This window comes from Procambarus clarkii, chromosome 40 (genome assembly GCF_040958095.1).
Source record: "Procambarus clarkii isolate CNS0578487 chromosome 40, FALCON_Pclarkii_2.0, whole genome shotgun sequence".
Taxonomy (NCBI): domain Eukaryota; kingdom Metazoa; phylum Arthropoda; class Malacostraca; order Decapoda; family Cambaridae; genus Procambarus; species Procambarus clarkii.
In genome coordinates this window covers 36,433,090-36,448,155 of record NC_091189.1, presented here as the reverse complement: position 1 = coordinate 36,448,155, position 15,066 = coordinate 36,433,090, and the positions used below count along the sequence as shown (strand labels likewise).

The following is a 15,066-nucleotide window of genomic DNA, read 5'->3' as shown; positions in this document are numbered from 1 at the left end:
ATAACAAGAATGCAGAGTGCGTTAAAATTGACGACAACGTTCTTTTGGGTCGTCCGCTGGGTGGACGAGCACATAGTTAATACAGCTTGTGTATGGAGTGTTGTATTTGTGCTCCAGGATTAATACAGCTTGTGTATGGAGTGTTGTATTTGTGCTCCAGGATTAATACAGCTTGTGTATGAAGTGTTGTATTTGTGCTCCAGGGTTAATACAGCTTATGTATGAAGTGTTGTATTTGTGCTCCAGGGTTAATACAATTAACTGTTCGCGTGCAGTAATTAATCTCGTGACACAAAGTATTGACGGCTGCGGTGAAGAATTTTACATGTTGGAATTTTGAGATATTGACCTTGAGGTCCAGATGTTTATCTTGGCTGGCAGCACGTCATGGCAACGTGGCTGGCAGCACGTCATGGCAACGTGGCTGGCAGCACGTCATGGCAACGTGGCTGGCAGCACGTCATGGCAACGTGGCTGGCAGCACGTCTTGGCAACGTGGCTGGCAGCACGTCATGGCAACGTGGCTGGCAGCACGTCATGACAACGTAGCTGGCAGCACGTTATGACAACGTGGCTGGCAGCACGTCATGGCAACGTGGCTGGCAGCACGTCATGACAACGTAGCTGGCAGCACGTTATGACAACGTGGCTGGCAGCACGTCATGGCAACGTGGCTGGCAGCACGTCATGACAACGTAGCTGGCAGCACGTTATGACAACGTGGCTGGCAGCACGTCACAACAACATGACAGGCAGCACGTCACAACAACATGACAGGCAGCACGTCACAACAACATGACAGGCAGCACGTCACAACAACATGACAGGCAGTACGTCACAACAACATGAGAGGCAGCACGTCATGACCATTATCATGACGTGATAATGGTTCACAACGGACCGAACCCTCGTGACGTGCTATCACTCCAGGTGTGAGGGTTGGGCGTCTAATGTGACCTATGTTTGGTTCACAGCGCAAACTAGGTTCTTAAGAGTCATTATGAGTCTATAGCTGAGCTTTTTCCTCCTGTCCGTCCTCATCAACACAGTCCGTCCTCATCAACACAGTCCGTCCTCATCAACACAGCCCGTCCTCATCAACACAGTCCGTCCTCATCAACACAGCCCGTCCTCATCAACACAGTCCGTCCTCATCAACACAGCCCGTCCTCATCAACACAGTCCGTCCTCATCAACACAGCCCGTCCTCATCAACACAGTCCGTCCTCATCAACACAGCCCGTCCTCATCAACACAGCCCGTCCTCATAAACACAACCCGTCCTCATAAACACAACCCGTCCTCATAAACACAACCCGTCCTCATAAACACAACCCGTCCTCATACACACAGCCCGTCCTCATAAACACAGCCCGTCCTCATACACGCAGCCCATTGCTATCCTCATGACTGTAACCATGTTCAGTGCTTCAACAGAAAACTCGTCACCCCTGAAGGATTCGAACCCAGACAGCCAGGGATCGATGCACCTTGGCGTGCTCAGTACTTTAAATTAACCACCAGGCCACATTGACTGTTCAAAAAAAATCGGAAGTCGTCTGACCCTTAACCCAATTCCCGACAGCACTCGGTGACCAATTTGGGAACATATATTTCCGCCATTATCTGTGAATATCAAATATGCATCGAAGTGCTGGACACGCCAAGGTGCCCGGAGCCCCGGCGGCTGTCTGGCGAAAACGAATATGTCGTCGACATGTCTGCAGTATATAATCGGGTTCTGCCCTTCCCTGCGAATGAGGAACGACTCAACACGAGACATGAAAGCCATGGCGAACAGGACCACCAACGGGGACGCCATTGTCACACCATCAACCTGCAGGTGTAGTTTACCCTCTGGCCACAGGAGAGGAGCGTCAGTGGTGCTGGCCTTCAACACATCCCGTAAGGTAGTTCGAGGCACCGTGAGTGGAGGGAGGTGCTCTTGTTGATACTCATAGTCCAGTATTGTGGTTATGGTCCCCCTCAGCTGGTACGTTAGTGAACAGACTTTCACCCTCAAGGGAAGCCATGACCCCACAGGGGTTCTCTCGTTCTCAGAACGTCAATAAATTCGTCGTTAGATTTAAGGAAGAATGTGGTCGGGATGAACGGCGATATTATTGCGTTCAGTCTCCTTGCTAGTTTATAAGTAGGCGTAGGGATCTGCGACATTATAGGCCTAAGTGGGTATCCAGGCTTATGCGTTTTCACATTACCATAGAAGTAACCTGGTCGTTCACACGCTTTTTGACGTTCTCAGTTGGGTTTCCATGTAATTAATTTAAGCTTTGATGTGTCTTGTAGAACAGTGCTGCAAGAATTCTGAGACTTGACGTTCACCGTTGAGAAAAGTGAAGGAGGCTGGATACCATCCCGTGATGGTCTCGGTGACGGCCACTCTGGCAGGGTCACCACACATGTGCACCGTAAACCAACGCAGGACAATGTATGAACGGTCAGAGTGACTGCACTCACTGGTATAAGAGAAGCGTCATCAATGCACATGTTGGTCGTGCAATACGTACATGCTCTTCTTGGCAGCTCTTGCTCCACCAACTTGAACGAATCCGTCAAATTATTGTGAATAACGATTACAGCGATACAGAATTCGACGAAATCGTAAGAAACCAGCCGCCATCTGAGTGAGGATAATCAGGCCCCTGGCGTGGAAAATCGGCCCCCGAACGGAAGACATTATAGTGAATTATATAAATGCATTTAGTCAGGCATACAAGACATGATGAGAAGGTGATAGGAGATATAACTGACAACAATTGCAAACCTTGCGGTGAAAACACAAGGATTCGTCCTGTCATTTATTATAACAACCGTCGTACATCTTTCCTCATTATGAGAGATAACATGTCTGTCTCCTCTGACACACTGAGGTGTACCAATATAGCGTACCAATACAAATACAGCTCTGGAGAATGCGCCGAAATATATGCTGCATTGGACATACTACGGATACATTGAGTAGACAAGAGGAAGATATTAAATAACATTCTCAATACCACACCACTATCCTGAGTCACCAAGACATAGTGACAGATACGACAGTTATCACACACATCGACGACCCTAGGAGGCTTCGTGTGCTGGAGGCTCTGGTCATTCGGGAGCTGACACCAGTAATCAACTTCCAGATGAATTCGACTTGGAGCAGACAACTGTTCAATGGTCCTCCGATTTATTGATTGATAAAGATCAAGCCACCCAAGAGGTGACACGGGCATGAATAACCCGTAAGATGGTTCTCCATTGTTCCAGAGGAAGATGTAAGACATGACGGACAGCTAGGAGCCGGAGGTAGGCAACAGTCACCTCACACTATCCTCCGCCGCTCACTTCGATTAAGCGGGTTATGTGAATCCTAGAGTGAGGTGTACCCCACACTTATAAATGTCTAGCATTTTCATTGTAAGCGCTCACGGGCTCACCATAGCCCGTGCTACATGGACACTTCGTCCTGAATAGCTAAATCTTTAACAACAACATTGTAAGCTAAAAAAAAAAAAATAAGCGTGGGGTACACACCTCACTCTAGGATTCACCTAACCCGCTTAATCGTAGGGAGTGTCAAAAGGTAGGGTGAGGTGATGTCTGCCCGACTCCGGCTCCTAGTTGTCCGCCAGGTCTTACATCCTCTTTTATTACTTCGATATATTTTCCTTGAAAGCTTTACGGGCTATTCATGCCCGTGCCACCTCTTAATCTTCATCAGCCTTGTAAGCACCATAGCCCATGCTACATGGACATTTCGTTCTGAGTAGCTAAATCTAAAACAACAGCAACAACCTTGTAAGCTCAGTATACCTGAATCAGTTCAACAGTGTACTCCTGAACATGTCGTATTGCTGACGAAACGTCGAACAATAAAAATTGAAATATAAAGTGATCTTGAGTTTCTTCACCCTCCAGATGGTAGTAGATATTTGCGACGAATGGAAAATATCCCAAAGAAACTAAATAATTAATACTGTATGTGTTTAATGACATACACACACTCACACACATATTATATATATATATATATATATATATATATATATATATATATATATATATATATATATATATATATATATATATATATATATATATATATATATATATATATATATATATATATATTGGTCATATATATATATATATATATGACCAATTCCAGATGTTAGAAATGATCTAGTTTGCAGTGTTTGCAAACTATTTACTCCAGGGGCTCTCAGCTGGGTCAACAATCTGGGTCACAATTTGACGCTCGGTATTTTTATAAGAATGTTGATTCTGTGATATTGTGAAGCTTCGGCTTGATTGTCAAGTGATATGTAGTATGTACATATGAGTATGTAGCCCTACAAGTATGAGAGAGAGAGAGAGAGAGAGAGAGAGAGAGAGAGAGAGAGAGAGAGAGAGAGAGAGAGAGAGAGAGAGAGAGAGAGAGAGAGAGAGAGAGAGACAGAGACAGAGAGAGAGAGAGGGAGAGAGAGAGAGAGAGAGAGAGAGAGAGAGAGAGAGAGAGAGAGAGAGAGAGAGAGAGAGAGAGAGAGAGAGAGAGAGAGAGAGAGAGAGACACAGAGAGACCAAGAGGGTGAGAGCAACAGACAGACACACACACAATAACACACAAGCACCACGACACTAACACACCCGGCCACAGAGTGTCTCAACACCCAGTAAGTGACCATACAGTAACTCAACCACCACAATAACAGCCACGCTTCATCAATCACCTCGTTCGAACTATCTCAACAACTTCATATTTAAATTCCGTTTAATTCCCATAACTGTGCCAACCTGACGAAACATCTACATCTGTCGAGGGTGTGGCTCGTAAGGGCCACATTGTCTCCTCATTTACGATTGTTTACATTTCGCAATAATATTGTATTGTTGACACTGTAGACTAGAGCGTGAAAAATGTGGTGCATTAGTGAGTTATAACAACCTGTGTACAACATTGACAACAAATGTGTTGGCATTGACCCTCTGTGTCACATCTACTCCGGCACCACTATCCCTGACACCACCGTCCCTGACACCACCGTCCCCTGACACCACCATCCCCGACACCATCCCTGACACCACCATCCCTGACACCATCCCTGACACCAGCATCCATGGCACCAGCATCCCTGACACCACCATCTCTGACACCACCATCCCTGACACCATCCCTAACACCACCATCCCTGACACCATCCCAGTCACTATCCCTGACACCATCCTTGACACCATCCTTGACACCACCATCCCTGACACTATCATCCATGACACCACTATCCTTGACACCATCCCTGACACCACCATCCCTGACACCACCATCCCTGACACCACAATCCCTGACACCACCATCCCCGACACCCCTATCCCTGACACCACCAACCCTGACTCCACCATCCCTGTCACCACCATCCCTGACACCACCATCCCCGACACCCCTATCCCTGACACCAGCATCCCTGACACCACCATCCCTGACACCAGCATCCCTGGCACCACCATCCCTGACACCACCATCCCTGACACCATCCCTGTCATCATCCCTGTCACTACCATCCCTGACACCAGCATCTCTGACTCCAGCATCCCTAACACCAGCATCCCTGACACCACCATCCCTGACACCGCCATCCCTGACACCACCATCCCTGACACCACCACCCTTGACACCACCATCCCTGACACCACCATCTCTGACACCACAATCTCCGACACCCCCATCCCTGACACCACCATCCCTGACACCAGCATCCCTGACATCACCATCCCTGACACCACCATCCCTGACACCAGCATCCCTGACACCACCATCCCTGACACCACCATCCCCGACACCCCCATCCCCGACACCACCATCCCTGACACCACCAACCCTGGCACCAGCATTCCTGATACCACCATCCCTGACACCACCATCCCTGACACCATCCCTGTCATCATCCCTGTCACTACCATCCCTGACACCAGCATCCCTGACCAACCTGTCCTCTTAAAAAGAACGTCAACATTTGCCGTTTGACTCTACGGCTGTTTTTGGACGTTATTTTGTGTAAAACTACGTCTATTATCGCTTCCATGGACTATCTCTTGTTATACAATGAAATACCACATTCTTATTATTCTATAACTCACTGACTATGCTCTGATATTTGTTCTTCAAGTAAAAATATATATATTTTTGCCTTAATTAGGCCATAATCCAGAAAATTCCAGCCTATCGATCTTTATATTTAGGAAAACAACTAATAAATTTGGAAATGAATTTTTCGTTCGCCGACAGTTGCCTGTTACTATTTAACCCTCTATGCTTTAATGTCGCTGGTCACTGTGACTTTCCCAGGATTTATATAGGTTTTGTAGTAGCATTTAGTCAGACTACAGTAATTTAACTAATGGGAAACCTCTATAGTTGTCGTAAATTAATAATAATCATTTATCAAATAATAAATTAGCAAACATATGCAACATTTTATGTTACGACTTTTCGGGTAGGCCGTTCTGTTTGTTTACAACCCCAATGGTTCAAAATACACAATACTTTTAATATATAAGTGACTAAGTATGCTCTAATATATGGTCCTCAATGAAAATTATCGTTTTTTTTGTTAATTTGTCCATAATGAATAAGATTCCTTACTGTTGATCTTTATATTAAGAAAAACATCTAAACAAATTGGTATTGTGTTTTCGTTCAGATAAAGTTTCCAGATACAATTTCCTAGTTATCAATTAATGTAGGTGGTTATTTTAATTCGCGGCTACCAGGGGCTTTCTCCCATTATACAATATAAATGTACTCACTAACTATTCTCTGGTATCTGTTCTTCAAGTAAAATTACCTATTTTTTTGCTTAATTAGTCCATAATTCATAAAATTCCTTCAGGTCGATCTTTATATTTAGGAAACCATCTAATCAATTTGGAATTTAATTTTTCGTTCACCTACAGTTACCAGCTACTATTTCATTGTTATATTTTATGTCGCTGGTCATTACGATTTTCCAAGAATTTAAACAGCTAAACAGCAAGTAGCATCTTGTTAGAGTACAGGAATTTACCTATGGAGAACCTCGATAGCTGCCGAAAATTATTAATGATTATGTATGTAATTTAAAATAATGAATTATATACCATTTCTTATGTTACGTCTTTGGCGGGTAGGCGGTTCTGCGGGTTTACAACCGAATTGTTTAAAAATCACACTATTTTAAATGTATGAGTCACTAGTATGCTCTGATATATGTTCTGCAATGAAAATAAAGATTGTTTTGTTGTTAATTACTCAATAAATGTGTAATGTGTTAATTCAGTCTAAAATCTTTTTGCAACGTTTATATGCGATATACGTAGCTGGAAACTACCTAATATTTAAAAATAATAGTTACAACATTCTATTAATATATAATGTTGAAATAAATATCACACAAAGTCTGTATATCTGTTTTCAGATGTCTTACAAATTTTCTTTTAAAATAGTATTAATGATTTTTATGAATCTTCAGTAAAAATTATGTTAATTATTATTAATCTAATTGTTATTATTTTAAGTAAAAGAATTGCAAGTATTCGAATAACCACGGGGTCTCTGTTTGTGTATGAATGCACGGATTTGTTTTTGTTATGAGATGGACGCCTTACAAAACATTGTGTAGGCCACCTGTGGCTCGCATCCGATCCCACGATCGTCGTCGCCCCTAAATCAACACAACAGGTATTTAGTATTTACGATTATAATAAGTAATATTTCTTTTATAATAATATTGCATCAGGTGGTGTAGTGGTAGGACACTCGCCTGGCGTTCCGCGAGCGCTATGTCATGGGTTCGTATCCTGGCCGGGGAGGATTTACTGGGCGCAATTCCTTAACTGTAGCCTCTGTTTAACGCAACAGTAAAATGTGTACTTGGATGAAAAAACGATTCTTCGCGGCGGGGATCGTATTCCAGGGTCCTGCCCGAAACGCTACTCGTACTAGTGGCTGTACAAGAATGTAACAACTCTTGTATATATCTCAGGTTAGGGGCTAGGCATTTACACTCTTAGGTCAGCAAACTAGCTAGAAGGTTAGACCATTAGACTCCACTGGTCAATCGGGGCCCTGCATGACTCAGCTTATCCTAACCTAGCCCAGCTTAAACCATCTTAGCATAGTTCATTACAGCTGTGCATAGTGCTTGCACAGCCTTGCTTATCCTAGTTTACCTCTTCCTAGCCTACCGTAGCCAAGCCTATCCCAGTATACCCTTACCTAGTCTTGCCTAGCCTAACCCTGCCTTGCTTTTAAACATGACCAGTCCTTCTTACCCTAGCCAAGCCCTCCCTGCCTAGATTTAGCATAGCCTTGCTATCTTAAAAGAAAATTTGTAAGACATCTGAAAACAGATATACAGACTTTGTGTGATATTTATTTCAACATTATATATTAATAGAATGTTGTAACTATTATTTTTAAATATTAGGTAGTTTCCAGCTACGTATATCGCATATAAACGTTGCAAAAAGATTTTAGACTGAATTAACACATTACACATTTATGGAGTAATTAACAACAAAACAATCTTTATTTTCATTGCAGAACATATATCAGAGCATACTAGTGACTCATACATTTAAAATAGTGTGATTTTTAAACAATTCGGTTGTAAACCCGCAGAACCGCCTACCCGCCAAAGACGTAACATAAGAAATGGTATATAATTCATTATTTTAAATTACATATATAATCATTAATAATTTTCGGCAGCTATCGAGGTTCTCCATAGGTAAATTCCTGTACTCTAACAAGATGCTACTTGCTGTTTAGCTGTTTAAATTCTTGGAAAATCGTAATGACCAGCGACATAAAATATAACAATGAAATAGTAGCTGGTAACTGTAGGTGAACGAAAAATTAAATTCCAAATTGATTAGATGGTTTCCTAAATATAAAGATCGACCTGGAGGAATTTTATGAATTATGGACTAATTAAGCAAAAAAATAGGTAATTTTACTTGAAGAACAGATACCAGAGAATAGTTAGTGAGTACATTTATATTGTATAATGGGAGAAAGCCCCTGGTAGCCGCGAATTAAAATAACCACCTACATTAATTGAAAACTAGGAAATTGTATCTGGAAACTTTATCTGAACGAAAACACAATACCAATTTGTTTAGATGTTTTTCTTAATATAAAGATCAACAGTAAGGAATCTTATTCATTATGGACAAATTAACAAAAAAAACGATAATTTTAATTGAGGACCATATATTAGAGCATACTTAGTCACTTATATATTAAAAGTATTGTGTATTTTGAACCATTGGGGTTGTAAACAAACAGAACGGCCTACCCGAAAAGTCGTAACATAAAATGTTGCATATGTTTGCTAATTTATTATTTGATAAATGATTATTATTAATTTACGACAACTATAGAGGTTTCCCATTAGTTAAATTACTGTAGTCTGACTAAATGCTACTACAAAACCTATATAAATCCTGGGAAAGTCACAATGACCAGCGACATTAAAGCATAGAGGGTTAAATAGTAACAGGCAACTGTCGGCGAACGAAAAATTCATTTCCAAATTTATTAGATGTTTTCCTAAATATAAAGATCGATAGGCTGGAATTTTCTGGATTATGGCCTAATTAAGGCAAAAATATATATATTTTTACTTGAAGAACAAATATCAGAGCATAGTCAGTGAGTTATAGAATAATAAGAATGTGGTATTTCATTGTATAACAAGAGATAGTCCATGGAAGCGATAATAGACGTAGTTTTACACAAAATAACGTCCAAAAACAGCCGTAGAGTCAAACGGCAAATGTTGACGTTCTTTTTAAGAGGACAGGTTGCCCTGACACCAGCTTCCCTAACACCAGCATCCCCGACACCACCATCCTTGGCACCAGTATCCCTGACACCACAATCCCTGACACCACCATCCTTGGCACCACCATCCCTGACACAACCATCCCTGACACCACCATCCCCGACACCCCCATCCCTGACACCACCATCCCTGACACCAGCATCCCTGACATCACCATCCCTGACACCACCATCCCTTACACCACCATCCCTGACACCAGCATCCCTGACATCACCATCCCTGACACCACCATCCCTGACACCACCATCCCTGACACCAGCATCCCTGACACCACCATCCCTGACACCACCATCCCCGACACCCCCATCCCCGACACCACCATCCCTGACACCACCATCCCTGACACCACCATCCCTGACACCACCATCCCTGACACCAGCATCCCTGACACCACTATCCCTGACACCACCATCCCTGACACCACCATCCCTGACACCATACCTTTCATCATCCCTGTCACTACCATCCCTGACACCAGCATCCCTGGCACCAGCCTCCCTAACACCAGCATCCCCGACACCAGCATCCCTGACACCACCATCCCTGACATCACCATCCTTGACACCAGTATCCCTGACACAACCATCCCTGACACCACCTACCCTGACACTGTCATCCCTGACACCACCATCCCTGACACCACCATCCCCGACACCCCCATCCCCGACACCACCATCCCTGACACCAGCATCCCTGACACCACTATCCCTGACACCAGCATCCCTGACACCACCATCCCTGACACCACCATCCCCGAAACCCCCATCCCCGACACCACCATCCCTGACACCTCCATCCCTGATACCACCATCCCTGACACCAGCATCACTGACACCACCATCCCTGACACCACCGTCCCTGACACCACCATCCCTGACACCAGCATCCCTGACACCACCATCCCTGACACCCCCATCCTCCGACACCACCGTCCCTGACACCACCATCCCCGACACCACCATCCCTGACACCAGCATCCCTGACACCACCATCCCTGACACCACCATCCCTGACACCACCAACCCTGACACAACCATCCCTGACACCATCCAAGCACCACCATCCCTGACAACAGCATTTCTGGCACCAGCATCTCTGACACCACCATCCCTGACACCAGCATCCCTGGCACATGCATCCCTGACACCACCATCCCTGACACCACCAGCCCTGACACCACCAGCCCTGTCACTACCATCCCTGACACCACCATCCCTGACACCACCATCCCTGACACCACCAGCCCTGACATCACCATCCCTAACACTGTCATCCCTGACACCACCATCCCTGACACCACCATCCCTGACACCATCCCTGACACCATCCTTGACACCATCCCTGGCGCCACCTTCCCTGAAACCACCATCCCTGACACCACCATCCCTGACACCATCCCTGACACCATCCTTGACACCATCCCTGGCGCCACTATCCCTGACACCACCGTCCCTGACACCATCCCTTGACACCACCATCCCTGACACCACCATCCCTGACACCACCATCCCCTGACACCAGCATCCCTGACACCAGCATCCCTGACACCACCATCCCTGACACCACCATCCCTGACACAACCATCCCTGACACCATCCCTGACACCACCATCCCTGACACTAGCATTCCTGGCACCAGCATCGCTGACACCACCATCCCTGACACCACCATCTCTGACACCACCATCCCTGACACCATCCCTAACACCACCATCCCTGACACCATCCCAGTCACCATCCCTGACACCATCCTTGACACCATCCTTGACACCACCATCCCTGACACTATCATCCATGACACCACTATCCCTGACACCATCCCTGACACCACCATCCCTGACACCACCATCCCTGATACCACCATCCCTGACACCACCATCCCTGACACCCCTATCCCTGACACCACCAACTCTGACTCCACCATCCCTGTCACCACCATCCCTGACACCACCATCCCCGACACCCCTCTTCCTGACACCAGCATCCCTGACACCACCATCCCTGACACCAGCATCCCTGGTACCAGCATCCCTGGCACCACCATCCCTGACACCACCCTCCCTGACACCATCCCTGTCATCATCCCTGTCACTACCATCCCTGACACCAGCATCCCTGACTCCAGCATCCCTAACACCAGCATCCCTGACACCAGCATCCCTGACACCGCCATCCCTGACACCATCATCCTTGGCACCAGTATCCCTGACACCACCATCCCTGACACCACCATCCCTGACACCACCACCCCTGACACCACCATCCCTGACACCACCATCCCTGACACCACCATCCCCGACACCCCCATCCCTGACACCACCATCCCTGACACCAGCATCCCTGACATCACCATCCCTGACACCACCATCTCTGACACCAGCATCCCTGACACCACCATCCCTGACACCACCATCCCCGACACCCCCATCCCCGACACCACCATCCCTGACACCACCAACCCTGACACCAGCATCCCTGGCACCAGCATTCCTGACACCACCATCCCTGACACCACCATCCCTGACACCATCCCTGTCATCATCCCTGTCACTACCATCCCTGACACCAGCATCCCTGACACCAGCTTCCCTAACACCAGCATCCCTGACACCAGCATCCCTGACACCAGCATCCCTGACACCACCATCCTTGGCACCAGTATCCTTGACACCACCATCCCTGACACCACCACCATTGACACTGTCATCCCTGCAATCCCTGACACCACCATCCCCGACACCCCCATCCCTGACACCAGCATCCCTGACACCAGCATCCCTGACATCACCATCCCTGACACCACCATCCCTGACACCACCATCCCTGACACCAGCATCCCCGACACCACCATCCTTGGCACCAGTATCCCTGACACCACCATCCCTGACACCACCATCCTTGGCACCACCATCCCTGACACCACCACCCCTGACACTGTCAACCCTGACACCACCATCCCTGACACCACTATCCCCGAAACCCCCATCCCTGACACCAGCATCCCTGACATCACCATCCCTGACACCACCATCCCTTACACCACCATCTCTGACACCAGCATCCCTGACATCACCATCCCTGACACCACCATCCCTGACACCAGCATCCCTGACACCACCATCCCTGACACCACCATCCCCGACACCCCCATCCCCGACACCACCATCCCTGACACCACCATCCCTGACACCAGCATCCCTGACACCAGCATCCCTGACACCACTATCCCTGACACCACCATCCCTGACACCACCATCCCTGACACCATCCCTCTCATCATCCCTGTCACTACCATCCCTAACACCAGCATCCCTGGCACCAGCCTCCCTGGCACCAGCATCCCTGACATCACCATCCTTGACACCAGTATCCCTGACACAACCATCCCTGACACCACCTACCCTGACACTGTCATCCCTGACACCACCATCCCTGACACCACCATCCCTGACACCACCATCCCTGACACCAGCATCCCTGACACCACTATCCCTGACACCAGCATCCCTGACACCACCATCCCTAACACCACCATCCCCGAAACCCCCATCCCCGACACAACCATCCCTGACACCTCCATCCCTGACACCACCATCCCTGACACCAGCATCACTGACACCACCATCCCTGACACCACCATCCCTGACACCACCATCCCTGACACCACAATCCCTGACACCACCATCCCTGACACCCCCATCCCCCGACACCACCGTCCCTGACACCACCATCCCCGACACCACCATCCCTGACACCACCATCCCTGACACAACCATCCCTGACACCTTCCCTGACACCACCATCCCTGACAACAGCATTTCTGGCACCAGCATCTCTGACACCACCATCCCTGACACCACCATCCCTGGCACATGCATCCCTGACACCACCATCTCTGACACCACCAGCCCTGACACCTCCAGCCCTGTCACTACCATCCCTGACACCACCATCCCTGACACCACCATCCCTGACACCACCATCCCTGACACCACCAGCCCTGACATCACCATCCCTGACACTGTCATCCCTGACACCACCATCCCTGACACCATCCCTGACACCATCCTTGACACCATCCCTGGCGCCACCTTCCCTGAAACCACTATCCCTGACACCATCTCTGGCGCCACCATCCCTGGCGCCACCATCCCTGACACCACCGTCCCTGACACCATCCCTTGACACCACCATCCCTGACACCACCATCCCTGACACCACCATCCCCTGACACCAGCATCCCTGACACCAGCATCCCTGACACCACCATCCCTGACACCACCATCCCTGACACAACTATCCCTGACACCACCATCCCTGACACTAGCATCCCTGGCACCAGCATCGCTGACACCACCATCCCTGACACCAGCATCCCTGGCACCAGCATCCCTGACACCACCATCCCTGACACCACCAGCCCTGACACCACCAGCCCTGTCACTACCATCCCTGACACCACCATCCCTGACACCATCCCTGACACCACCATCCCTGACACCACCAGCCCTGACATCACCATCCCTGACACCACCATCCCTGACACCACCATCCCTGACACCACCATCTCTGACACCATCCCTGGTGCCACCTTCCCTGACACCACCATCCCTGACACCACCATCCCTGACACCATCTCTGGCGCCACCATCCCCGGGGCCGCCATCTTTGACACCACCGTCCCTGACACCATCCCCTGACACCACCATCCCTGACACCCCTATCCCTGACACCACCATCCCTGACACCAGCATCCCTGACATCACCATCCCTGACACCACCATCCCTGACACCACCATCCCTGACACTAGCATCCCTGGCACGATGCCTGACACCATCATCCCTGACACCAGCATCCCTGACACCACCGTCCCTGACACCATCCCCTGACACCACCATCCCTGACACCACCATCCCTTACACCACCATCCTTGACACTACCGTCCCTGACACCATCCCCTGACACCACCATCCCTGACACCACCATCCCTGACACCACCGTCCCTGACACCATCCTTGACACCACCATCCCTGACAACACCATCCCTGACACCACCATCCCTTACATTACCATCCTTGACACCACCATCCCTGACACCACCATCCCTGACACCATCCCCTGACACCACCATCCTTGACACCACTATCCTTGACACCACCATCCTTGACACCACCGTCCC

At 48.0% G+C, this 15,066-nt stretch overlaps 1 protein-coding gene across 1 annotated transcript; it reads left to right on the top strand.

Annotated features, from left to right (window-relative positions):
* Positions 1-387: 387 nt before the first annotated feature.
* LOC138372882 (mucin-2-like) lies at positions 388-13,608 on the top strand. The gene is made up of 4 exons (XM_069338557.1): positions 388-545; positions 4,909-6,019; positions 9,839-10,817; positions 11,618-13,608. Exons 1-4 carry the CDS (start codon positions 388-390, stop codon positions 13,606-13,608), a joined length of 4,239 nt encoding a protein of 1,412 aa, XP_069194658.1.
* Positions 13,609-15,066: the final 1,458 nt, after the last annotated feature.